At 43.8% G+C, this 27582-nt stretch overlaps 4 protein-coding genes across 6 annotated transcripts; 1 reads left to right on the top strand and 3 right to left on the bottom strand.

The window, feature by feature from the left end:
• Window positions 1-951: 951 nt before the first annotated feature.
• Window positions 952-5888, bottom strand: LOC115559304 (membrane progestin receptor beta-like). Its single transcript, XM_030378115.1, has 6 exons — window positions 5700-5888; window positions 4664-5117; window positions 3727-3839; window positions 2648-2804; window positions 2232-2447; window positions 952-1885 (listed from the first exon to the last, which is right to left on the bottom strand). Exons 2-6 carry the CDS (start codon window positions 4955-4957, stop codon window positions 1574-1576), a joined length of 1092 nt encoding a protein of 363 aa, XP_030233975.1. The 5' UTR covers window positions 4958-5117; window positions 5700-5888; the 3' UTR covers window positions 952-1573.
• An 826-nt stretch (window positions 5889-6714) lies between these two features.
• Window positions 6715-8272, bottom strand: il17a/f2 (interleukin 17a/f2). Its single transcript, XM_030376102.1, has 3 exons — window positions 8147-8272; window positions 7755-7912; window positions 6715-7319 (listed from the first exon to the last, which is right to left on the bottom strand). Exons 1-3 carry the CDS (start codon window positions 8177-8179, stop codon window positions 7097-7099), a joined length of 414 nt encoding a protein of 137 aa, XP_030231962.1. The 5' UTR covers window positions 8180-8272; the 3' UTR covers window positions 6715-7096.
• Window positions 8273-15143: 6871 nt separating this feature from the next.
• il17a/f1 (interleukin 17a/f1) lies at window positions 15144-16729 on the top strand. Its single transcript, XM_030376101.1, has 3 exons — window positions 15144-15417; window positions 15754-15923; window positions 16331-16729. Exons 1-3 carry the CDS (start codon window positions 15397-15399, stop codon window positions 16572-16574), a joined length of 435 nt encoding a protein of 144 aa, XP_030231961.1. The 5' UTR covers window positions 15144-15396; the 3' UTR covers window positions 16575-16729.
• Window positions 16730-17141: 412 nt separating this feature from the next.
• stmn4l (stathmin-like 4, like) lies at window positions 17142-22563 on the bottom strand. Of its 3 annotated transcripts, XM_030377667.1 has the most exons (7): window positions 22380-22562; window positions 20683-20752; window positions 20276-20371; window positions 19856-20061; window positions 19098-19289; window positions 18924-18941; window positions 17142-17964 (listed from the first exon to the last, which is right to left on the bottom strand). In XM_030377667.1, the coding sequence occupies exons 2-7, from the start codon at window positions 20693-20695 to the stop codon at window positions 17956-17958; spliced, it is 534 nt and encodes a 177-aa protein (XP_030233527.1). In that variant the 5' UTR covers window positions 20696-20752; window positions 22380-22562; the 3' UTR covers window positions 17142-17955. The 3 variants fall into 3 exon arrangements, with proteins under 3 accessions (XP_030233527.1, XP_030233525.1, XP_030233526.1); XM_030377665.1 differs by lacking the exon at window positions 17142-17964 and having other exon boundaries at window positions 18108-18941; window positions 22380-22563; XM_030377666.1 differs by lacking the exons at window positions 17142-17964; window positions 22380-22562 and having other exon boundaries at window positions 18108-18941; window positions 20683-20896.
• Between the last annotated feature and the right edge of the window lie 5019 nt (window positions 22564-27582).

Genomic DNA, 27582 nt, shown 5'->3' with positions numbered 1-27582 from the left:
CAACATTCCTTGCAGGCCCCGCCCTTGATCTCTCAACCAATCAGGATCGCAGGTATAAACCGGCGAACAATTGCGAGCCAAACAAAGTGTATACAAACCTCTGTCATTCATGCTTGTCGGCTGTCATTGGGATGAGGCTCATTGCCCCTCTTCCACTCCCTGCACCTCCGGTACTAATCTCCACCTGTCTATGGAGAAATAGGTGACGTCCTCCATAGCTGAGGAACTCCTTCTATGGTCACACCACCAAAAGTGTCTAGACACCATCAGGGGGAACCATAACCCGGATACTGCATGGATAATTATGAAGGAAAGAGGTTGATGAAGATGTTCCACTTAGTGCAATACTGTGCTTGGCTTTCAGGTGAGCTGCAGAGCAATGGCCGAATGTCATGTTCAGCATGCTCATGCTCTAATCAGGGTTCGAACTATCGCTATGACAGAGTTAATTAGAAAGGAAAAATTGTAAACGAAGAAGTTCCCCTTAATGCCATACTGTGCCTTGCTAGTCAGATTCTTGGAAAGTTACTGATGAGCTGGAATCTTGCCTGATGAATTTCAGGTGCTGTTCAATGTTGTGTTTCTTCAATGAGTGGCAATGACAGAATGTCATGTTCAGCTTGTTCATAATGCTCTAACCAGGATTCAAACTCTCAACCTAAGGATCAATTCTTCTTGGAAACTATTGAGCTGGAAACTTGATTGGCTGAGGAATTTCAGGTGCTGTTCACTGTTGTGTTTCTTCAATGAGTGGCAATGACAGAATGTCATGTTGAGCTTGTTCATAATGCTCTAAACAGGATTCAAACTCTCAACCTAAGGATCACCAGTGCAAGGCATTATCCCGTTGAGTCACTGACATCTCTGACCTGCATGATCCTCATTCACATGGTGAAAATGTCTATTGATAAGCACACAACAATAAAAACTCCAAGCACACATTTCACAAGAGAATTAAGGGCTTTCTTAAAAGAGTACAAATCAGAAAATGTATCCACCTAATGATAGTCTTATGGTAGTTTTACAATAAATGTCATATACAGGCAAAATCGGTAGAGACTGTGGACGTTTGGCTTTTCTATGAAATTGTTGGAAAAGTAAAAAATTTGAGCAGAAGACCAGGGTGAAAAAGATGCATCTGATTTTAGAGATTAATATGATGAAAGAATTTTGAGTCCAGGTTAATCAGGTGAGGAGAAATAAGACTAATTCATGTTACTTTGGTACTGCCACCTTTGGGTGCAGTACCAAACATTTGAAGCATTTTCGAAAAAGAAAAAACGTTACAGAAACAATAGGGGACCGAGCAGAGAATAAATAGGACATAACTGTCCATGAATTGAAAATACTACTTTGATGTTGATGAAGAAAATAAAGTTGTTATTTTAACAGATATACCAGCGATATATGTAAGACCAGCATACTTCTTGACCAATGTCCTCAGCAATGTTCCAGTCTGATATCTGAACCACCAACATCCGGTTCCCTCTCGACCTGCTCATCTGCAATTTCTTTATTTTTTCTGTATTTAGGTCCAAAAATAAACTTCGGAAGGATGTGGGACTATTCAGTGCTACCTCTGTTCCTTCCAAAGTCTCATGCGAGCTCTCCTTCTCATGAGGAAGGCTATCAGGCCACTGCAAAGAGCCAGCAGAGGGAAGGAGCCACAGGCCAGTAGGAGACTCCCCTCCCCAAAATCCCGAATCATCGCTGGCCTTCTCGACAGGAAGTCCTGGAAGAGAGCTTCCTGCTGAGCCAGCGTGCAGAGGGCCAGCAGCAGGTGGAAGAGCTGATGGCCGTGGCCGACGTTGTCGAAATGGCCCGGGGCGTACCGCTCCGGCACGGGACAGGAGAAGAAGAACGCAGCCAGGATGAAGAGCAGCATCTACAGAGGGAGCACAGTGGGCCATCATCTAGCTCACTATCTAGGCAACTGGACCAGGCGAGTAGGACATCTCGTCTACCAGAGGGAAAACTTTACCGGGAGGACTGACGCCCCCCTTCACAATGTATACACGCTGAAAGCCTACTATATGTACTCTATTGGAGAAAGTACTTTATAGCACGGTAGCACCCTAAAAAAGTTAAACCGCACAGGACTACAGTCACACAGCAATAATTAGCCAAGTTATATCCGAGTCAAAGTTAGATATATCTTTATTATCTTTAGCCTGAACTTCTGTGTAGGTGCGGTAAAGAATAAAAGCATGAAGGTAAATAAAGAGTTGCACCTGTAAGCTATGCAGGGGGAATGCCGAGTTGCTGGCCCAGCTGTTGGTAGCGAGGCGGTGGGCGACCGGGCTTATGTCCAGGAGATAGGCCAGACCTGTGGGGACCACCTGGAACAGCTTGCGATGGAGAGGGTATGGCCGCCGGTAATGCAGCTTGGCAAAGCAGCAGCTGGCGCAGGTCAGCCATGCCAGGAGGGCGGCGGCAGGGAGAAAGACCTAGAAGGTGGCAATTAAGAAATACATTAACACCATCACCACCACCACTACCACTTTACCACCGCCATTATACCACCACTCTCACAATCCTTACCACAATCTCTACAAACACCACCATCCTCGCCACCATGCCTACCACCACCTCCACCAACCTCACCCTCACTACCACATCATAACCACCGCAGTCGTCCCCAGCTCACCTCCCCAATCCCGCTGTGTCTCCAGTCAGCAGCAGAGCTGTAGAAGAAGTGGGCCAGGGCACAGCCATACTGATAGACGGCCACACCCACATAGTCCAAGAAGAACAGGGAGTAGTGCGCCAGCTCCGAATGGGACTGCAGCAGGTGTGCGGCTGTGCTGGAAGATTGATTTAAAGGTGACATATTATACCGCCAGGTGAGGGTGTGATTAGCCATTAAAAGCTGTTTTGAAAATCAGCCTCTTCTGACATCATGAATGGGCATGTCCATGTCCTAGATGTGTGCTAGATAGATCAGTCTAACAGCCTACCCAGTGGACTGTAGCAAACGTTGCTCCTCTATCCGTCATACGCCAACGTATGATGTCAGAAGTGGCAGGTTTTCAAAACAGCTTATAACAGCTAATCACACTCACACTTGGTGGTATATTATGCCCCCTTCTCATCACTTCTCGTCACTTCTCATGGGGAAGGAATGGTGGCTCCAGTCAGGTGTTAATTGATGGATCTTGTGTCCCTTATAAGGTCTGACTGTTTCTTGAGGATGTATAGAATAACTGTTTTCTAACCTTTGTATTAAATTAAGCACATGTTATGTATTTAATCTTCGTCAAGGGCCAACCAGGTTGGTTGTAGGTCCTCATAATAATAATCATGATGCATTGGCTGTATCTAGTGCTTTTCTTAGTACCCCAAACCACCACAAGGTGTAAGCTGTTACAGGCATTGAGTAGCAACCAAAACTACAAGCAATGCATTAAACGTCCAATGTTCTTTACTATTATCAAAACTTGAAGAGTTATCCCCTGCTATGAATACTAATGCAGCATATGTAATTAAAATGGTGGACAGTCATTTCAGCACATTGTTTAACACACTGCACTTTGAGTCTGCCTTGTGTATGAAAAGTGCTATATAAATAAAGTTGCCTTGCCTTGCCTAACTTTGCTTAACTTTGTGCTAGCCATGTTTGCCTAGCCACTCTCTTGCTGTTGCCCTGGTTGACACAACCGCCCCTAATTACATCTACATCCTGTACGGATGTAGATGTAATTAGGGGCGGCTGTGTTCCGCACTCACCTGCAGCTCAGGTAGGTGAGGGAGGACAACACGTAGATCACCAGGGGGAGGGAGGCTGGGTCCAGTGAGAGGCCCTGCCCCTCAGGGCCTTGTAGTCTCAGGCCAAGAACACCCTTCACAACAAACACTTTGGTGAGTCACTGTTATGGAAATTCACCACTGGCATGTCCCCCTGTCAAAGTTGACACCAGACATGCCAGGAAGGAATTATTTAGTGTTATATGGTGACTTAAAGGGACACTGTGTAAAAATTACTCCCATACAATTGTAGTGGTACAATTGTACATTGCATTCAAACTAATAGTGCTCGCTTGTTCAAAAACTACGGTGGGCAGTATGTGCCAAGAAGCTGTGTCATGACATCCAATACTACCTCATCGAGTCATTCGAGTGATGATGAGGTTCGTTATTTCAAACAAATTTCATACTGCATTGAATCATTAGTGTAAGCTAATGATGTATGAGCAATATTCCTCGAGCAAGATAGTGAATTATTTCAGTCATCATTCACGCTGGCTCAGTGTTTGCATTTCCTGTACCACGTAGTGCTTTTTGTCCCTCTCGGCAGTTCATAGAACGGAAGAACATGGAAGCCTCCATGAAGCTTACCCGTCCTATGTAACTACATATTAATTATTCTTCGCTCAGGAGGATAAGTGAGATTTTTGGCAGAGATAATTTGACACCAATGAGGACTTATTTATGAATGAATACGTTGATTTGAGGTAATAAATGACTTAAAATATTACACAGTGTCCCTTTAAGGCACAGTTATGTTAACACGTCACGCATCGTAATGAGCAAGCAGACGCTTTGTCGCAGTCGTGAACCTGTTTTGGTTCTGCGTCGGGTTTTGGTAAACCCCTTGCGTTGCGTCGACATGAAATCATAACTAAGCCTTTGGGTAATACAAGAAAGGAATTCAAGCAGATGCTACCCCTCCACGAAACACAGCAAACGCTCCAAATCTCAGCGCAACGCACACTCCGGCCAGCAGGTGGCTCCACACGTTCAGCGTCTCGTTGTGCATTTGGAAGATGCTCAGGACATAGCAGCGCCAGGAGAGTCCCACTGGCCGGTAGCCCGACAGGATGTAGGGCTCCCGGAACAGCGCCGGGACATCTGCGTCTCTGAGCGTGCTCGGCTCGGAGGGTAAGCCGCCTGGGGCAGGTGTAATAAACAGGCCTTTGAGAGGTTGGAGAGAGGGGCAGGAGAGCGACACACGAGGCATTCTGACATAGAGATAGTGAGTGCTAGACCGATGTGACGCTGTTGAGCGTGTATGGCTGGAGAGGTGGGTTTGTACAGGAAGGTTGATCCCAAGGAAGAGCTGTTTCTTGATTGGAAAGCCACCGCAGGGTCAAAGTGAAGGCTGCATTAAGAGTGAGGCTCTAAGCAGACAGGAGGGAAGAACAGAGAGCCAGAGAGAAAGCAGGTAAACAAGATGAGGTGAATAATTGTTTTAGTATATACTAAAAGTGAACACTCCAAAAATAAACCAGATATCACTTTTTGCCTGGGTTTGTTAGTTTTTATTAGCGGCTTATTTGTTTTTAATAGTGTGACGAGACGACCGTCACAATATCCAGAGTTTGACAACTCGATCATGGGATATTGCCCAATAACCCGAGATAGCGAACCAATCGAAATGCTCCATCTTAGGAGGTTAACGTGAAGCATATATTAACATGCTTTAACCAGATTACCTTATCCCTACATTTTCTCAGTGTATAAGTGAAGTTAGCATATCATTGTTCTCATGACGTATCGTAATAGCATCGTACAAATAAAATAACACAAAAATGAACAAACCAGAAATTTGCCAAAAAATAGTTGCATGCTTCTTCATGAATATTGCCGTTAAATTCACACACATATAACGTGTTAACATACACGCATACATATCACAAAGGGATAAACCCCACGACACAGTAGAGGCATCAGAAGGCCAAGGTCTCTGAGGTAAACCCTACCTGAATGCTCTGTCTTTGGTGGTGGGATTTCACAGGCTGTAACCCCGCTGTCGTCCTCATTCGTTCCTCCTCTTAACCACGGCTACTTTCTGTTTCTTCACCCTTGCCCAATTCACTCAATGAACTATTGTCCCATGCAGGGCCACGCACACACCCACACGCACACACCAACACACGCATACAAATTCTCTCTCTCTCTCTCTCTCTCTCTCTCTCTCTCTCTCTCTCTCTCTCTCTCTCTCTCTCTCTCTCTCTCTCTCACACACACACACACGCCAGAAAAACATATTTAATCATGCTTAAATACTTGAACGAACAGTGTTTCATTGAGTCAGCTTATTTTAGGAGTGATTTCGGTGCTGAGTTTCCCATTGTTAATGCGTGTGAGAAAGGGTCGACTATGCATGAGTCCATGCAGAATCTGAACAAGGAGATTATATGTCATGAGAAACTCCTTAAAATCGCCTCAGGCTCCACACAGTATTAACACTAGCTCTGGTCGCTAGTATTTTGTTTTTTCCTGAAGTTTTCTTCAGGACATAATCTCACCTGGTTGATCACATTTTTTTATTATAAGAAATGTGTACATATATATATTAATAAATACATACATTTGTTTTTGTATCTGGAGTGATTTATGTATGCATAATGGGTGTCCTGGGTTACCCTCCAACCCCTTCAAATAATGTCTTATTCACAATATAACAGCATATGTAACAGCATAGTACATTAAAGTTTACGATTTATGTATCCCTTTTTGATTTCCTCTTCCCTGTTTTAAAGCCCTTCATTCTTGAATCATTGAGTGTTTTGAAAGTGTTATGTCGCACTATTCTCCATAATATTTTTGAAGTTAAATATCCTCAAAGTAATATGCGGATAAGGTAAGTATTTTCATGTATAACAGTCAAGTCAAAAGTTTAACCACTAATCAAACCACTATTTATTAAGAAAACCATACACTTATTGACATATACTGGCATGGGGCCGTACAATAGCAGGGAAAATGTAGGAAAAGAGATGTTTTATTTTTTCTTGTTTCAAACCTTTATTTACACTCATAAGGCATTGAGGTTTCCCTCATTTACAATGACGACGAGCAAACAGGAGGGGACATGCGCACAACAACAGCAATGACAAATAAACGTGGAAAAAACAAATGAAATAAATATAAATAAATACAACTAAAAACATTTGCAATTTGATGAGCTGAGAATAAACACCAAACGTTTAAAAATAGTAGCTTAGCAGAATGGAGTACCTCTGAGTTAAATATGTAGGCGAAAACAATGTGTTAGTTGTCAGAATAAATCGAATTTCCATACATTTGAGATATTTGAACATCAGACTTGGCACCCTGAGGGCGTCATGAAAAAAGTCCTCTCAAAATGACGTCTTTATAAGATGTCAGGCCGAATACAAGTGCAGCCCACGGCAACCATCCTGTGGGAGGCGATGTAGCAGTTCTTCTCTGGCCCTTTGTGGAGCACCAGAAGGTTCTGGTATATGGGCACAGCGTTGTTCCTGGCTCCGGCTGGCTGGCTGGGCTCAGAGCAGTCACTGTGGCTGCACTCCGCCTCCCAGATAGTGTGTGGAATCCGGTGTTCTTCCGTGGTCGGCCTGGACACAGAGAAGGCAAAAAAAAACCATGATGGTTAACAGCAAAGATATTTCCAGGAAACCCCAATGTTAAAAAGTAGGCAGAACAAAATTAGGTGCGTTGCCACGGAGATATGGAGAACATGCATAGAAAAGGATTTAGAAGAAAATGAAAGTGAGAGATAATCTTTGACAGAGAGAATGCCATGGTATCATAGTTGTTGTAGAGAATTCTTACAAGGATGAGGTTAGGTATTGACTTGACACTTTCTTTAGATGAAAACATGATTAAAAAACGACTCCCCCTGTAGAATCAATAACTTTCTTTAAAATATATATATATAAAAATGTATTAACTTTATGTATCATGTCAGGTTAAGTCAACCCTATTTGTATAGCTTTATTGATAACATTTTAAAGGAAAAAAAACGGAATAATACAAGCGTATCGACTCACCTCCACGTCCAGGGCGACAGAGAGCGAGTGTGGATGTCGCCGTTGTCATGAGTCACGGCCGTGAGCGTCGAGGAGAAGCTCCTCACCATGAGGCATCTCTCTGGGATCTCTCCAGGCTGTTCCTTGGCCATGACCCAGGTCAACACACAACATACGACCTGAGGAAACAGTCGGACAACAGGAGAAGCAAGATTTAGTGAGCTATTCAACTCAGTGAATGAATAAACAGATTTGTAATAACAAAAGATTAGTGATATCTGTTACGCCGTGACCAGGGCAAAACCAAGTTCCTACATTGACTATGGTCTCTCTGTCTATCGCTCTCTGTCTATCTTGCTATTGTGCACTGCATTTGGCGGGCGCGTCATAGCAACAGTATATCTTCAGCTCACCAGGCACTGGAAAGAGGTGCGTCTGACTGTCATGATCTGTCTTTGAGTTTCGTCTTCACCTCGTCCTCGCTCTCTCTGAATGGTGCTTCTTATATCTGGCTGCCACACTGTTATCTGATTGTGCCGGGCAGATTTGGCAAACTGATAAGATGAAAATGGAAGACAGAATGGAGATTTTGCGAGAAACCCAAGAGGGGGTATTTTGACCTTTATATCTGTCTAAAGGCATTGAATAGACAAGCCTACGAAATGTATAGTTGGAAGTATGTGAGATTAATTTTTGTATCAATGTCACAGCTACAATGACATTAAAGACGAAAATATATACGTAAAAGATGAAACATTACATAAAAGATGGTTATAAATAGGCCAAATTTTGTATTAACAAATAAATAGCCAAGTCGATGAATTATGAATATAATGCAGAATAACCTAATTTGAAACCAAAAGCATGCATTGGCGTTCTTGGCTTGGAGTCCCTATCTGATTAGATTATATTAGCCAAATAAAATGTTAAACTGTTCAGGTATATCTGGGCCTGACACACAATATGATTCCTTTTTGTGAGCATCGTATGCCTTTTTGAAACAACAGCCTTGGTTCATGTCAATTGTATCTGAAGACACTATCAGACATTGTCTCATCAACAACAATACACACCCCCATTGAGAAAAGAGAGGTTGATCCATTGATGACACACCAAACCACTATCTATTTACATGTATTATCAAATCACACATTTGTGAATCGCAAATAAACTGCCTGTTCCATGTCCTTTTATTTTTTGTGTGTATATTTGTCATGTTCAGACCAGCTATCCCTGCTTGATTTACAAGCATCTCTCTTCAACCAAAAGCTTCCTGCTTACAATACAGGGTTTCTGCTTCAAGTAAAGGCTTATGCTTAAACTAGAGGCTTCTGCTTAATCGACAGACTCCCTGCTTCAACTACAGGCTTCCTACTTAAATTACAGGTTTATGCTTAAACTAGAAAATGCATTTCCTGCAGAAATTGCGGTGAGTGCTGTAGTACGACGTGAGGTTGAAAAGATGTTTTAATAAAGCCACATAGATTAAGACATGAAGAAACGTTAAATGGCTTAGATCAAGTGAATGGATTTTAAAAGAGTTCAAAAGTCTAAATGGAGTAAACAATGTAGAAATGCACACCATTTAAAAAAATGTAAATGGTTGGAAACGAACAAAGTGACCGCTGAATGAAAAGCGCAAAGCATTGCAAGAATGCAGAAATGTAAATGAATTGAATTGAAGAATCTGAAAGTTCAAATGTATTGCCCTGTACTGCTGAAAAATCGGAGAGGTCAAATGTATTTTGCAAAAAAAAAAAGTGTATTGCAGTGCACTGCTAAAAAACCTGGAAGCTGAAATCGAAAACTGACAGACGCTGAATTGCATTATCTGAAGAAGCAAAGTGCTGAAGTAAATTGTTACAAACGCTGGAAGCTAAACTGTAATACTGTCAAAGCTGGAAGATAGTAGTAGTAGTGGTACTAGCTGTAGTAGTAGTAATCATGGGCGGTTCTAGGGGGCGGGGGGGGGGGGGGGGGGGCCAGCAGGGGCCAGCTCCCCGTAAAACTGAGCTCGTACCCCCCTCCAAAGTTTTTTTTTCTTTTTACCTCCGTCTCGACGGGGAGTCGATTGCTTGCGATGGTGTGGCACTGACACACAAGGCGGAACTTGATATTTATGATATATCACACTGAATTTATTTCTGTTGGTGATGCATGATACTGAGTGGCTTGGTCAGTGAAGGAAACCCCAAATGTTGTGTTATTAAAATTGCTTTAACCAATGACACATTTAAAATGTATTATATTGACAATTGCTGTAACTGAAGGAAAAACTTAATTCTATGCTACAGAAATAAATGCTGTAACGGGAAAAAGCCAATTATGTATATTGTGTTTTTGAATGCCGTTACTTAGTACTAAGCTAAATATTTTGTGTCCCGAGTTCAAAATGCCCCTCCAACAAAACAACTGGCCCCAGTCTGGCCCTCCCATGAACATTGGTCTAGAACCCCGCCTGTAATGGTAATAGTAGTAGTAGCTGAAGTAGTAGTAATAATAGTAGTAGTAGCAGTAGTAGTAGTAGTAGTAGCTGAAGTCGAAGTAGTAGTAGTAGCTGAAGTAATAGTGGTACTACCTGCAAAAACGATATGCTTTATGAAAGGTAGGAAATTGATGGATATTTGTAGGAAGAATTAACCTTTATAACCAGCCGAAATTGTATGTACTCGCCTAATGCTAATTTTTCCAGCCTAACGTCGTAAAAAGTAGATAAATTGAGCGAGAATACTCCCCATCTTGCAACACTGCCTGCACGTCCTCGCACTCTAACCTCAGCTTAACTCAATGAGACCAACTGAAAACAAGCTGACATGGAACTTAAACTGTGATTTTGAAAAAATCGAAATTCTGTTTTCAGATTATTGAAGATACAAGTGTGTTGATTTGTTAAACCTTTGAACTAAGGTTAACGATAAAATATTGACCAAGTTACGAAGTCTGAAGTAGTAAGTGTCAGAGAATGGGTGGATGGCTCCGCCGTCCTCCCATTGACTTCCATTGGAAAAAAAAATATTTTAAAAGTAGAATATCTTAAAAGGTATAAAATAATTAAAAAATCGGAAAAGAATCGCGCGATTCCAAGCTAATATGAACATTGGAATGGAGTCTCTAGTGCCGTGTTCCGATATCCATACTTCCATGGGTACACTTAAATGAAGTACACTATCCGCACTCACTAAGTGCGCTGATTTTCAGATGTCAGTGTTGTTCCAAATCTAATACTCCGTGGTGCACTAACCGGAAATTATGATCACGACTGCCGCCGCGGCTCCTCCCCCCCAATAAACTTCCCGCTTTGAACGGTGAACTCTTTACGCCTAGCAGCTACGAAAAGTGTACATCGCCACACACTTCGCGATTTGACCGTTTTGAGTACACCATCCGGGTCCTTTCGGTACACTTATTTTAGCCCGATCTGAATCGGAACGCCCTACATACTCAAACTTAGGCTAGTAAGTACGGATAGAATGGATATTGGAACACGGCATTGGTAAAACATTGAGGAAGGAGATAGGTCCCAAAGTTTGTAGAGAATAATAAAGAAAGAAAGAAAGAAAGAATAAAACTTAAAAAGAGCACTGCATGCAGCACTCACCTAATGAGAACAATAGGTGAGCGCTGCATGCAGCACTCACCTAACTACAGGCTACCTGCTTCAACTACAGGCTTGCTGCTTTAGGCCCCGTTCACACAAAGCCGATTTCATGGCGAAACCGCAAAGGTCTTGTACGGTTCGGCCTTCCGTACACACGAAGCCGGCGAATCCGCTGACCGAAACCGCAAACTTCTGAAACCACCCTCGGAGGTGGTTTCAAATCTACCCGGTTATGTTTCGGATTCGTGTGTACGCCTGAAACCGACTGAAACCGCAAACCATGACGTCATCGCCCCACCCCTCGACCTCCTAGCCAATGGCTCTTAAGCCCGCGGAGTCTCAGAAATCACATGCGAGCATGCGCATAAGGGCAGCCTTTATGCGCATGCTCGCCTCTTCTTCTTATTTAATTTCTTCTGGATTTCTGTACCAGAAGAGGCGCCCCTTATGGGCCTGGAATGTGTACTACAGCGTTTCTACAGATCTACCCGGTTTCGCTTGGCTTCGTATTTACGGAGATACTTCGAAACCGGATAGATCGAAACCGTAACGGTTTCGCCCGTTTCGGCTTCGTGTGAACGGGGCCTTAATAGGCTGTCTGCCTCACCGACAGGCTTTCTGCTCTAACAGACGTTCTGTTTCAACTACAGGCTTTCTGCTTCAACTACAGGGGATCCTGCTTCAACTACAGGCTTTCTGCTTCAACTACAGGCTTTTTGCTTACACTAAAGTTCGCCCTCCCACCAAATAACCTGAAACAAACAGATGAAACAGACGCAAAATGTTGTTACTTAAATGGATCATGGTTCAATGACTTCATTTCTTTACCAAGGAGATGTTATGCAATATCCATGGACACTAATAACACATCTATAGAGAGCGACAGCAGTAGGGTATGTATGTTAGACAACTACAACTCTGTGGTCTCTGAGCTGCCCAGGTTGAAACAAGCTGCTGCCATATGTTGTGACCTGGAAATATAACATATCCAAATTGTATAGCTTGTTTATCGGAAGGAGACGTATGACCCGGAACGTCATCAGGCGGGGTTCCGGAATGCGGTGGTGAAAAAGTTTACGTGAATAATTAAATTCAATTCAATTTTATTTGTATAGACCCTAAATCACCATTACAGTCTCAAAGGCCTTAACAGGCCAAATATTTATGACACCCCCCTTTACCCAAGCCCCCAAAAGGGCAAGAAAAAACTCCCACAATAAGACACAACGTGTAAGAGTCCAGAAAATCTTTAAAATATATATATGCAGTCTGGGGTGAATAAAGTTGCCAAACTAAAGAAGACGCTGTAACGCAATGGTTGCGTGGTTACGAGCCACGTCCAAGCTCATGCCGTAAAAGGAGACTGGCGTGGGATCGCTTGGGTCTCATACGCAGTGACTGCACTCATCCGTCATTCCTTTAATGGTGCCCTCGGAGAGAGCATGAAAGGGTGATTAGTTTGGTGAGGGGGATTAGTCAGTAGTTCGGTGAGGCTGGTGCTCTGATGTGGTCGGCTGTTTGGGGTTTCCTGGATGCGACGGCAGGGCCCTAGCGACGGGCTCCCTAGGGGCTACTGGGGAAACAGTCATCATTGTCATCGCTTCCCCTGACCTGGTTAGGCAAAGAGAGGAGGAGAAGATGTGGGTCAGATAAGCTCATCCAAGTTTCAAACCTGATGGTATCGTTGCAATGATTGTGTTCCAGACGATGGTGGTAGATAGTAGTAGGTAAATGTTTATCTTTACCAGTAATAGTCACATACACACACACACACACACACACACACACACACACACACACACACACACACACACACACACACACACACACACACACACACACACACACCTGCAAACACACATACAGACATACATACACACAAACACACATACACACAAACACACACACACATACATACAGACATACACAAATGCATGCACAAACATGGATACACAAACTCACACAAACTCAACACAATATCTTTTTAAACATAAGATATTTTATATTCGAAATAAAGGGTGTGGAGATTGTAATATGGCAATTACACGTTGGGTATTTTCAGCTCAGCCACTGCTACAGAACTGATACCTAGCTAAATTAGTCCTGGCGTTTGGTTTTCCGACAGTGCAAGTATTTCTGAGATCCTACAATACCCATCAACCATGCCGTAGCCAGCTATGAGGTCATTTTTCTAGAGATAAAAATCAAAATTAGAAACGAAACACAACTGTATTCAAAATCAGTGGTTGAGAACCTCTCCAAGATGAGTAATCTCTTAATTCAGTTGAGACTTGTAACTTTGTCACACACAACTACCCCCCCCAAATGAAATCCCACAACTGAAGCCCCCCCCCACGCACACTCACACACACACACACACACACACACACACACACACACACACACACACACACACACACACACACACACACACACACACACACACACACACACACTACGGCCTTGCCTCCCACCCATGCCCCTTATGAATGATCTTCTGGGCTTGGCGTGGGCATGGTTGTGACAGCCACATCAATAGAAACCAATAGAAACCAGGGCAAGCCCCTGAGGCACATCCTAAAGGCATGGGCGTTCCTATTGACACCTGCGACAGCAGCCTCAGAGCCCCACGTAAGACTACCTGGTTGATTGACACAATTACTGTAACGGGGGGGAAGTCTGTGGTTGAAGATCGGTCTGCGTCGATGGCACACTTCCATTGTTGTCATGGGATCCTGGTCAGAATGATCATGATGGCCTTCTAAAGATGTCGATTCTTCAACGGATTGAGGATTTGATTTGACCGAACGTTTCTGAGATCTACTTCTACTCCAAATGGCCGTTTTAGTGCCGGCCAGTCCTCCACATTGTTGATTGAAAACCATAACAATCGGAGTACGATTGTCGGCATATGATGGTGGGTGTACACCCACTAAGGTCCTCCACAGATGCTATCATCACCTCAACACGGGGTCTTCTGCGTTGCCCTACTATTGGGAGTCCCCCGTCACCTACGCAGTCCTCCACCCTCTGCTGTCCCCCCGTCGCCCTCTACAGCGGGGGGGCCATCGGCACCGGGGCCCCGCTCATTGCGCCGTTCACTATCAACATCATCAGCGTCGGCGTTGGCATTCTTATAGGGCAAACGCAGCTTCTTGAATTACGACGAGTGAACACAGATCACATCAATGAGCAGACGGGGTCGGCTTGGGTGAGGAAATTGTTCCTTTGGGGGCATCTTAAGTGTCAGATACTCATAAAACCCCCTGGTTCTATGAGATATTGATCAGGTCTTTCGGGAAGAGGGGAACGATGACAAAACAAATACTTTGAAGGGTGAAATAAAATGGGTGCATTTTGCTGCCGAGTGTCTATCGCTAAATCAATCTAGGTCAAAGAGCCCGGAAGTTGACAGAGCAAATGTAGCTGTGAAGAGAGCAGCTCATGTACACAGAGCAAAACTGGGTAGTAATGCTTTAGGCTAAATATGTATTTGTTTAGCTGTTTATATTAGGTTATGAGGTATGAAACAGATATAACCCCTATGACCCACTGACAAAGATGAAAAAAAGATGAAACAGTGCAATATATGACACAAGTGCTTAACCTATATTCAAGGTTGTCCTTTTGGTAGGTTGTGATAGGACAACACTAACCACAGGATGAAGGTTACGTCATCAGAGGAAGCCTGAGAAGCAGATAAGGAGTAGGTGGAAGAGGAGGATGAAGATGATGTCAGTGATGAAGAGGATGTCGGTCTGATCAATATAAATCAGACTGCATGTGGTCAATTGACACAGACCTCCAGCAGATTCACTCAAGCAGCTCCTGAAGAACTCCTACCAACCACAAATACTCAACATCTGAGGCACCGATTACAATATAAGAATCTGCACAACCAATACTTACCAGAAAGAACATCTTCCAGAAAGAATAGCTTCCAAAACCAAGCCGAAGAAAGCAGTCAAACGTTCAAAAGTCCACGAGCCAGAGTAAGCTGAAGGTGCATTGGATTTGCAATTAGAAGTCCTCACACAGGAAGGCCCAAACCAACTGAAAAAAAAAATGTTTTCGGCAACAAAATTGGTAAGTAAATGATATTTATGAGATATATATATGTCTATTTATTGCTTTTATCGTAATTATTCTGATTATGATCATTTTTTTTATTATTAGTAGTAGCATTAGTAGTAGCAGGTAGTAGGCTAGTAGTAGTCGTAATAGTAGCATAAGTAGTAGGATGTTAGTGTTATTATTATTCAGAATATATATCTATTTTTTTCACATTTTCTTGTCTTTTTCACAATAACTGGACAAACCATTATGCAAAATGATAACATCTACCGAAGGCATTATGTGAAATACTATAGTTATTGATGAAAAAATGTGCATATGTTGACAAACATTTGTTATATATTGCAGGTTATTTGTATGTCAATTCTGGCGGCGGTGATCATGGAGGAAACTGGAGCCATGCCACATGGGCACCTGGAGAAAAGCGTACCCCTTTACTTGGACTCTGTTGCGCCATCGGCTCCGACACAATCTGTCAGACCCCTGTCCAACCACTCCATCTCCCCATGGACGTCCAAGTAAGAGCCCCCTACAACGGTGCTGTGGGGTACTATGTAACGCCCCATCCTCGTCACCGTATTGATCCACTGCTTGATCCAATGAAAAAATAAATGTTTTTTGATTAGACCTAGACACCCATATTGCTTGCTACTTACTTATTAACAACTTTGATTCGCCATTTGATCCAAAGTCCACATCTCACTGGATGCTTTTGATGGACAACTTGGGTCGTTGGCTGATGAGATATTATCCCTTTTACTAACCGCTTCATCTTTCTCTCTCTCTATTTCTCTGTTCATCACTTCTCCTTCTACCTTCTCTCTCTCTCTCTCTCGCTCTCTCTCTCTCTATCTCTCTCTCTCTCTCCCCCCCCCCCTCTCTCTCTTTCTCTCTCTCTCTCTCTCCCTCTCTCCATCATCCACAGCATCACCTACGAAATGGATCGCGTGCCCCACTTCATCACGGAGGCGCGCTGCTCCCTGCAAGGCTGCCTGAACAGCCACGGCATCGAGGACCGCAGTCTAAAGTCGGAGCCCATCTGGTTCCAGACACTTTTCCTGCGGAGGGTGAAGAACCCCACGGACAAGAAATACCACTACCGCCTCGAGTCCAAGCTCATCACCGTGGGCTGCACCTGTGTACGACCCAGCATCGTCTACCAGCAGTGATCCAGGAAGAAAACGCAGGCTAGCACACACACACATGCACTGATCCACGCACACACACATAAACACCGGCACTGATCCAAGCACCCACACACGAGCAGACACAGACACAGACACACGGATACAAGCACATACACACACACATACACAAACACGAATACATTGCCAACATGCACACACACACACACACACACACACACAAACAGACAAATACATGCACACACACACACACACACACACACACACACACACACACACACACACACACACACACACACACACACACACACACACACACACACAAACACACAAATACATAAATACATGCGCACACACACACAAGTAAAAGTGTCTGTTGTTAGACACCTCGTACGTTTTTTACTTTTGATAATATTACCTTGTTACCAAATTTAAACCGTTGTATTTATATTATTTTGTATTGTTGTGCTTTGTTTGAAAGTATGTTATCTATTTATTGTTTAATTTAAGAATAATGGGTTTGACCCTGATGGTATTTATTAAACAACAATCAGAAAATGTATAAAAAAAAACAAATAAAAATATTTGATGAAAAGTTAAATGAATATTCTTTTAATTCCGGGTTGAAATTGAAAATATAATGCAATTTCTGTACATTTTTATCATCATCATAATCTTCATTGCAATCATTATCATCATCATCACCATACCCTGGCTGCCATTCAGTTCAGCTTGACAGTTAACCTCTAAAGGAACATTTATAACTTAGGCAACCACATGTAATGGGCATGTAGAATCCAGCCTGTGCGTAGGAACTCAAAGCGCATTGCTGTCGGGGATGTTGGCTTTGGTGAGGTATGCACAAGTCCACTCTCATGCATGGAAAAAACACGAGCGCAGGGCCACACCTATGCATATATATGTAAATGCACACACAAAAACACACACAAACACACTCTTACACACACAAACACACACACATACAAATGTCTCCATAAAGAAACCACACAGCTGCAGTGTCTTGACATCCTACTTCGACAAGCAAAATGAAAGACAAACACACGCACAGCAGAACAACGTGGGCACTGTCGGCAGTGACAGCTCTTTCTGAGTGGATTAATGATGTAGCTAAGTAGCAAACAATTCTCCTTGGTGCCTCCTTAGCATTCACCTTTCTTCAGAGTCTCTTGTGAAAGAGTATTGATTCTACAGGCGTGTAGTCAGGCACATTCCTCTTGCATCGGCGATGTCACCTCCCCCTCCTCTTCGGTTTTCCAAAGGTTCTTCGCATTGGGACAGTCTTAGACAAGGACTTTGCTCCTGGCTAGTCTAGCCGTCACTCCTGAGGGGATTAGCCTCCAAAATGGCTTCCAAAATAAGTTCAGCTTGTGTTGTGATCAGGCCGTCATGAAACCTAAGTAAATGGACAAAAGGAGATCAAATTATGCCCACATGCTCATAAAAAAGAGATCAGATAAACAGATGATTCAAAACGAAAGCGGAGTACTTATAAATAAACAATCGCAGACAAAACGCAAAACCATACAGACAAATATGTTCAGTTAGTAATTACTTTTAATTCATCTTTTACACTGAATTTAAACAACACAACTGTATCTCAATAAGAAGCAAACTACCGTGGGCAATTTTAATGTCCATCATGGTAAACTTTTTGAAAACACCAAATACATGAAGTAGCACAACTAATTTGACAACTCACAAACAAACACATCATGTCTACAACAAATCATGGCACGGAAGTTGTAACTTTATCGATGCCATCAGAAAATGAAACACGACATTTAAAAATGCAATATCGACCGATTCAATAGGAATTTGTAAGTAAACAAAAAAGGTAAGTACAACTCTAAATAATTGTACTTACATCACCTAATTACAAATTAGATACACTAGATTTTCCACGATATTTATGAATGTCAATTTAATATGAATACTTGTGTATGTACTCCTGATACCTCATGTCCTCAAAATAAACACTGACATGGTATTTTCTTGCCCACAATGGGCCAATGGTTTCATTGAGCCTCTATCAAAACGACAAGATATGTGCTGTTGTCGGGTCCCATCTTAAGCAACCAAAAGATTAAAAATTGAAGGCAAATCTCAATCAACTCTTTTACTTTAGCTGTTGATTGTTACCCCTCCCCATGTGTCGGCCTGGGCATGTCTCCTCCTCGTGAATATCCACATATTCCTTTCAATTATTTTGAAATTGTTTGTTGTGATCTCTCTTATCTTTACAGTCTACCCAGAACCCTCCTCCTCCTCCTCCTCCTCCTCCTCCCCCTCCTCCTCCTCCTCCTCCTCCTCCTCCTCCTCCTCCTCCTCCTTCAACTCTTTGTTTCTCCTCACCTCCACACAGTGCTTGTCCTGCAAAAGAGGAAAAACAGAAGGAAAAAAAACATGTTTTAATGGTCAGATTATATATATATATATTATGGATACATAATTACCAATTATATGGACCGTATTTTTTTTTACATTAGAAACTATACTTTTTTATCAGCTATGCTTTCCAGTGTTTACCTTCTCCTGCAGGCGCTCCAGCATGGCGGCGAGGTGTGCCTGCCTCTTCTCTTTGTTGAGCTCCATGCGGTGCTCCAGCTTCTCCTTGGCCAGCCTGATGAAGTTGTTCTGTTCCTCCACTGCTTTCTGCGCCACCTCCCGTTCGTGCTCCCGTTTCTCGGCGAGGTGTTTGAGAAGTTCCGCCTCTTGGCACTAGGGGGCGACAGAGAGAAGGAGGGGGAAAGGGAACAGGAGGGGGACAGCGAACAGAAGGGTGGGTCAAAAATGGAAGGAGCAGAAACACATGGAGGAAGAGAGAGAGAGAAAGAGAGAAAGAGAGAGAGAGAGAGAGAGAGAGAGAGAGAGAGAGAGAGAGAGAGAGAGAGAGAGAGAGAGAGAGAGAGAGAGAGAGAGAGAGAGAGAGAGAGAGAGAGAGAGAGAGAGAGAGAGAGAGAGAGAGAGAGAGAGAGAGAGAGAGAGAGAGAGAGAGAGAGAGAGAGAGAGAGAGAGAGAGAGAGAGAGAGACAAAGCAGCAGAGTGGAGGGTAAAAGGAGAAGTGATAGACAGAGACAAATAGAGAGAGACAAATGAAAGGATGAAGGAGAAAAGAAAGCAGGAAACAGAAAGAAGAAGCGGTTAGTAAAAGTGATAATATTGTTATATTATTTGAATGACAACCCATGTTGTCAATCAAAAAGCACCCAGTTGATCCATTGTAAATTACAATGAGCTCCGATTCAAGAAGAACGTGGAACCGACATCGAGTATAAAAGCCTCACTTTTCTCCGCTCCTGCGCTGCGTCCAGTTTCTTCTGGATCTCCTCCAGGGAGGGTTCTCTGCGAGGGGGGGTGGTGGCTCGCAACTCCGGTCCTCCGTCGAACGACGGCGGCTTCAGGATGACCTCGAAGGCCTGGCCCGACGCCCTCTTGTTCAGCTCGATGACCTCCATATCCCTGATGATGCAGAGGTTCAGGTCCACTACCCCTAAGGACGATGGGAGGAGACCAGGTAGGGGATGAGAAAACGGCTTTTTGTAGTTCAAGAAATCTAACGGCTGTGAGTGCACCACTGAGAATGATAAAAAAAAAAAAAGAAAAAAAAAAAAGAAGGATCTACGGCGCTATTTCAATTCAAAATCATTTCCTGGTTGATGGTGTTTGAGAGTCCTCAACGGTGATCGTAGGACGGGTGTGTTTACCTGCTTTCTTCTCTGAGGGCTTTTCTTTGGCTTGCGGGAGGATGCAGGAGCAGAAGAGCGACACCAGGGGGAGCTCCCGCATCTTCTCTTTGTATGCTGCATGGGGCGAGCAGGGGGAGGAGCTATTATTAGCACTTGACCTCATCTCTGTCCTCATCGGCTATATTCAGCAATTGTAATCTGAACTCATTGTTACTCCTTTATCATACATCAGGTTTCTTTCTTTCTTTCTTTCTTTTTTTTGTCGTTCTTCGTAATCTTTCTTTCCTCCATTCTCCACCAGCACATCCACATCTTGTCTATGGTCACCTTCATTCCAAATACCAACTTCTATACTCTCCCCCCCTCCATCATCCTCACTCAAGCACACACACGTGGACACATTTATAGAGGCTGGGCAGACGTACCTGCTAGAGTCATGTTGTCTTCCCTGTTTTCTTTCCAAGACACGTTGGTGAGATTTGCTGGTCTCTGGTCCTTGGGAGGGCAAAATAACAAAGAAACAAAAAATATACCATGAGAACTACACAGTAGCCCAGCTCAGATATCGCTCTTTCGGTTCTGTTATGAAGCCAACGTGACACAGAGACAGACGTGAGGCCGGATGAGAAGGTAGGGGCAGAGTGGGGAGGGAGGAGAGGGGGGGCAGGGGGGAGGCAAGGGGAAACGAAAGCAATGGCTTTGAAGAGCTTATTGTGAGATGCAAAACCCCCACACATGCACACACCTACATACACACACACACACACACACACGCACGCACGCACGTACGCACACACACACACACACACACACACACACACACACACACACACACACACACACACACACACACACACACACACACACACACACACACACACACACACACACAGAAATGTCTAAATGTCTGATTGTAATTGACACCTTTCAGCTCATAACTCCCCACAAAGTCAGGGGCTCACTCTTTAAAGTGCAGGTGCTTTTAATAAAAAATAATCTAAAATAATAATGATAAAATAAGTGAGGTCTCCAGAGAGTCTGAGAGAGTGAAGTGAACAGGAAGCCCTCCGCCTACTGCAGCGCAGTGTTAGGCGAGCTAAAAAAGAGGGTCATGTTCTACACTGACATGCGCAGTCACAGGTGCACAGAGAACCACCTCAGCATCTCCCATCATGTCGCCTGCGCTCCCACCGGCCTCGCTCCTAGTGAACACGATGTGCTTTCCCACCCGATGGATGACATCATTCACCTAACCCCTGGACTTTGCCTCCGTGGCTGTTTTCGAGTTTGCTTCAAACATGCTGGTAACTGAGTTGGAATTGTATTTTTGTTCATAAACATTACATTAATCGTGCTATATTGATATCAACCAGACCTTAGTCGTACTCAATGTGTTCCATTAAAAAAACATAAGAATGCATTCAAATGCATCCATCAAGAACACAGGAACCAAAATGTCCATTGCCCAAATCTACAAAAAAAGCTTTTTTTATTTTAAAGCAGACCACAAACACATCCTGTGAGGTTGATCTGCAGATTATTGTTTAAGCGCCAGTCAAGACACTCTTGCTCATCAGAGTTAAAGAATGACAAAAGCAACCCCAGCAGAGAGATCAGATCTGCTCGAGTCCCCAAGCAAACCCCATGATGTCATCGCCCTAACAGCGAGCGCATAACGTCATCTGCAGCAGATGTTGTGATCCTCCAACATGCGGGTTGGGGCTCAGGTTATTTTGCACGCACACACAAACGCACACACACTCACACATGCATGCACAGACATACACTTGAAAATATACAAGGAAATTAAATAGATATTAAGTATAAAATCTTAAAAGAACAATTTGTTTCCTGACGCAAACGGATCCGACAACACCTTAAAAAAGCATGGAAATGGATGGAGGAAGTGTGCAGCATTGCCCAAATAACAGTGAAACTAAACACGCAGAAACTTGAAACCGTGCTCCATTAAGCTGAGAGTGCACATATAATAGTCCAGTATGTAGGTTGTCTTTAAATTTGGTTGCATAGAAATGAGAAATAAATAAAAAAGCTTGCTGTTATGTATGCATTGCTGTCCTGAAAATGGGCTTTGCAGTTTTGCAGTGTGAAGAATACTCACCCTGCAGGGTTGGATGCTGGTGATGGTGATGTGCTTGTAATATTTCCACCTCTCTTTGTCTCTCCCTTCTTGACCAGAGCGGGCTCTGTTGCTGTTTGCTCTTCAAGCCTAGCAGCATCAGGACCAACATCAGCGCTGCTGCATGACATCACCTATGAACACTCCTATTGGCTGGTCGAAATACTGGCTGGTGATTGGTTGGTGGGGGAGCAGAGCAGAGAAGGGAAAGGAGGGGGGATTAATTTAGTAGAGGGGGATGGAGGCTTTGGGGATTTTAACTCCTTGTGTGCCAGCCACATAATAGAAGATATAGCTGTTCGGTTCTTTTAATGAAAACATTTGAAAGATGTAAAAAGATGAAAAGACGAAAAGGATATATTTGATGAACACAAAGGAAATATTCATGCATGAAAATATTAATGCAATAACAATGATAACAATATCTATACATGTAAAAGAGAGAGAGAGAGAGAGAGAGAGAGAGAGAGAGAGAGAGAGAGAGAGAGAGAGAGAGAGAGAGAGAGAGAGAGAGACACACACACACACACATACACACACACACACACACACACACACACACACACACATGCCACACACACACACACACACACACACACACACTGTAAATTGGTAGATACAATGACAACATAGATTTGCATTCTTGTTTTACAAAATAATAACCCTATAATGTTGAAAATAAAGTAAAACGGTGAACCTGAAGCAGTGGAAATGAGGTTGAGGTTGACCACTGTTGGACTCTGTAGGGCAAATTAGAAGTCACAGGTTGGAATCCCCGTGACACCACACCCCTGCTGAAGTGCCTGAGAGGCAGATGTTTCAATCCCAACCGGCATGGACTCTATCCAGCCCACATGTCTATCACCCTTTCTATTTCTATTTCTTAATGGAGATAACACTAAATGAGCTTTATTTTCTCAACTAACAGAAAAGTGTGGACTGCCAATCTGGTGTGGGCTGGTTTGTTCAGTTTGTGATTTTTTGTGAGTAATGTCAGCTCTAAATTTGAAAGTGGATAACAAGCTGTTACTCATCCGCCTCCTCTCGCTCTTCTTCTGTCTCTCTGCCTCGACTGACATGAGCACACACACACGCACACACACACACACGCACGCACGCACGCACGCACGCACGCGCGCGCGGGCGCACACACACACACACACACACACACACACACACACACACACACACACACAAACACACACAGTCCCATCCCTTACAGTCTGTTAACAGAACCACTAAAGATCTGTTGCTTCTTTGGAGAGAAGCAATTCTATTTTTTTATATCATTATAAATATTCACATGTATCTCTGCATCTGCTTATAATGTATGACACCTTGCAGCAGCACATTTTGGTTTTTACAAGAACACCCCAAAAAAACCTGCAATGCGATCGCCTAAATGTAATTCATTTGGGGAAACCTGAACACTGAACACATATAAAAACCAATCAACATTTAATCAAATGTTGACATTAAGTACTTAAAACTAAACTAAATCAACTCAGAGACAGGACAGAGGCATGTATTGAGTCTGTGTTTGTGTGTGTGCATGTAATAAGTAAATAAATATTCAAATTAATTACATTTAAGTCCAGTCAGTTTATATTTGTGCATTCGCATTTCCCATTGCAGTGCAAGTGAATTGTTTTATCATATATAATGTTTGCTTCTCTTTTTTTTGTCTTTCATGGGGGATGTTTTCTCCAATTTCCAGGGCACCCCCCGGTTGATTCACTTCAGTGTTGTTCCAGTGGTTAGCAGCTAGCACACAGGTGTAGCGGCGACGGTATCACAACACTACCAGGAGAAAGGGGGCAGGCAGCTCCTGTACATAGTGAGACATGCACATACATCAACACACATGTATGGAGGGCCACAGTGAGTCATACAGCGGCACGACACAGGGACGAGGATGGCTTCTCTGCATGTTTCATGAACCTAGAGTAGCAGTTTGTCATGCACTTAAACACACACACACACACACACACACACACACACACACACACACACACACACACACACACACACACACACACACACACACACACACACACACACACACACAAACACACACACACAGCCCTTGTTGGCTATTCTTGTCACGCTAGCCCAGGTGATGTAATGCAGAGGTACTCTACGTGGAGGCAGAGTAGACATCCAGTGTGCTGCAAAGTAGAGCAAGAGAGAGAGAGAGAGAGAGAGAGAGAGAGAGAGAGAGAGAGAGAGAGAGAAAGGTTTGTGAAGGACCGTGTGGGTGATGATAGGATGCGTGCGTGCACCAGTATGTGTGTGTGTGTGTGTGTGTGTGTGTCGTGTGTTTGGGAGCGGCACATACCTTAGCTCAGCAAATGATTACCTCACCCTGAGGCCGCTGGGCTGGTGGTGTCGGCGTGGGCATGTGTGTCAGTGTGTGTCAGTGTGTGTCAGTGTGTGGGGTGGACACGCGAGCAGACGGCGGGCCGGGGGGTGGACCTGCCTCTGCCTTGGGAGGGAGGAGGCGACGCGGAGGAGGAGGGCAGGGAGAGAGCGCTCAAGAAAAACAACGGAGGAGGATTAGGATATGTGTGTAGGGGGGGGAACCGAGGAAAAGACTCAAAGGAGAGAGGAGAGGAGTGGGTGGGAATGTGGACGAAAAAGAGATGGAGGATCCATTTGGGTTGTGGGCGAGGATTAGGAGCGAGGGAAGGGAGAGTGGAGAGGGGGACGGGAGAGATGGGGAAGGGAGACTAAAGGGCTTGGGGGAGAGGAGAGGACAGGAGAGGAGAGGAGAGAAGAAAGGAGAGGAGAGGAGGGGAGAGGAGAGGAGAAAGGAGAGGAGAGGAGGGGAGAGGAGAGGAGAAGAGGGGAGAGGAGGGGAGAAGAGGGAGGAGAGGAGAGGAGAAAGGAGGGGAGAGGAGAGGAGAAAGGAGAGGAGGGGAGAGGAGGGAGGAGAAGAGACGATAGGAGAGGAGGGAAGAGGAGAAGAGAGGAGAGGAGAGAAGAAAGGAGAGGAGAGGAGGGGAGAGAAGGGGAGTGGAGAGGAGAGGAGAGGCGAAGAAGGGAGGAGGGGAAAGGAGAGGAAAGGAGAGGAGAGCAGAGCAGAGGAGGACTAGGTAGAATAAGGTCCCTGCAAGGAAAGCCTCTCCATAACAACTGGCACAGCGATGATGTCATTTCTAGCCAATCCGGGAACAGCTCCGTCAGATACCCTCTTCAATAACGTATAGTCTGTGTGTGTGTGTGTGTGTGTGTGTGTGTGTGTGTGTGTGTGTGTGTGTGTGTGTGTGTGTGTGTGTGTGTGTGTGTGTGTGTGTGTGTGTGTGTGTGTGTGCTGCATATGTGTTTGTGTGTGTTGTTTGTGTGTGTGTGCACACAGTTGTGTGGTGCTCATATATCAATGAAGGGGAATGGGATAAACAATTCCTGTGCAATATTGGAGGTCCAGTAAGATATCCTATCAGCAAAAGGGCACAGAAGCAAAAACAAGAAACAGACACCGTCCTGATCTGTGGAGTCGGGTACATAGGGGTTTGGCCATTCTGCACAAAGACATGTATACGAATGGAGCATTTGTATATAAGGGCTTTTATAGTGCTCGACCTGCAGTGCGATGAGCTCATTCCACTACTGTCTAGCTTTTGCTCTCTTTCACTCTCACATCCACACCACAGAAGATTTTATGAATTATTAATTTCCTCCCAAAAGAGTATAGTAGACTCTGTGAGGTCACACTGCAGTGGACCTTTTGCATGCTCACACCTTTTTAGTTTGAAGATGTGTTCCCCTCATTGTGCTGCTGTATCATTTTATTGGGTTGAGTTGAAAGACCAATAATACACAAATATAACGTTTTGGTGCTATATTGTTGTAGATTTGATTCTAAAAAGACAGATCCACAGTTTGGAATTCAATCCAAAACTATGCAATTATAACTGGTTAATCCTGATATGTGCAGTAACCCCCTTTGTCAGCCTGAATGATTTTTATCGCAGTAATAATACAAATGACTTGGGAATGGGCCAAAAACCACTCACTGACGTAAGCGATATAGTGCTTTGATATTCAACTCCGCTCATCTCTCGGCTCCAGTAGTGCACTGCCGGAGCAACATTAAAGGAATGACATCAGCTTAAAGGAATGACATCACTTCTGTAAGAGCTCCTGGTGGGTGAGGTCAGTTTATTTTACTCTCAATGATCATTAGAGTGATGTCATTGGAAAGAGAGGCACAGAGGAGGTGACCCTACTATTGGACTAAGGATGATCTGTAAAATTTCTAATTTAATAAAATAATTGAATAACCATGAATAAATGAAACTGCTTATAATAAATTATCTTTTAATGCCAATATGATTCCATAAGTTGTTCTCCGTGAAACAGGAAATATTTATACCATGAAATAAATAATATAAACATGAATATAAATAAACATGGCATATTTAGCTCGTTCTCATGTTTACACTTGAAGTGCTAAGCAGGCCATGCATGCCTAATAAATAATCCAGCACTACTTTCCCTCTTTGAGTCAGAAATGATGCTTTATTGTTGCAATTATTATTCCTTTGCATTAATGTGCTTCACTTGAAACCTTGGGATCATGACCTAAATGTGTTCTCCAACTGCTTGGACGAATGTTGATCTCAACCCAAGTGCCTTTGAGCAACGCCACCTTCACCTGCAGCATCTGTTCAGCTGCATTGATGCCAGCAGCAGCAATCTTTGCTTGTACTTCACATGTTTATGAAATAGCACAAACAAAGCCAAACTTAATGATACAGGAGACGGGGTTTATAGAAAAGGGATAGTCATTTTAATCACTTCATGCGAGTCTTGAGAGACTGACAGTGTTTTTGCCTCCTCCGTCTGTCAATTCTTTCATTTTTTTCCCGCTTTTGTTCCATACGTGCCCACTGCCATGTCTAGCCCACGGCAGGGTGGACCAGAACGGCGAGAGGGGGAGGGGGGGCTGGCTGTGAACCAGGGAAGGGGGGCCGGGATGTAATGAACAGACAACACAGAATGATAAGAATGAGAGCAGGGAGTGGAACGTCGTGCTGAAATGTCACAGCGGAGGTGAGTCATTGAAGGGTGGGGGTGGGGGAGGGAGAGAGGCGGAGGCGCAGGCTTCGTGAGCACGACTCCACAACCCTCCAGCTGGTAGGCAGGCGGCCGAGAAGAACCCACCAGATTAAAAAGATTTCGA

The sequence above is a fragment of the Gadus morhua genome, chromosome 14 (assembly GCF_902167405.1).
Source record: "Gadus morhua chromosome 14, gadMor3.0, whole genome shotgun sequence".
NCBI lineage: Eukaryota > Metazoa > Chordata > Actinopteri > Gadiformes > Gadidae > Gadus > Gadus morhua.
Note: the sequence above shows the minus strand (reverse complement) of the source record. Positions and strands in the feature narration are given on the sequence as shown.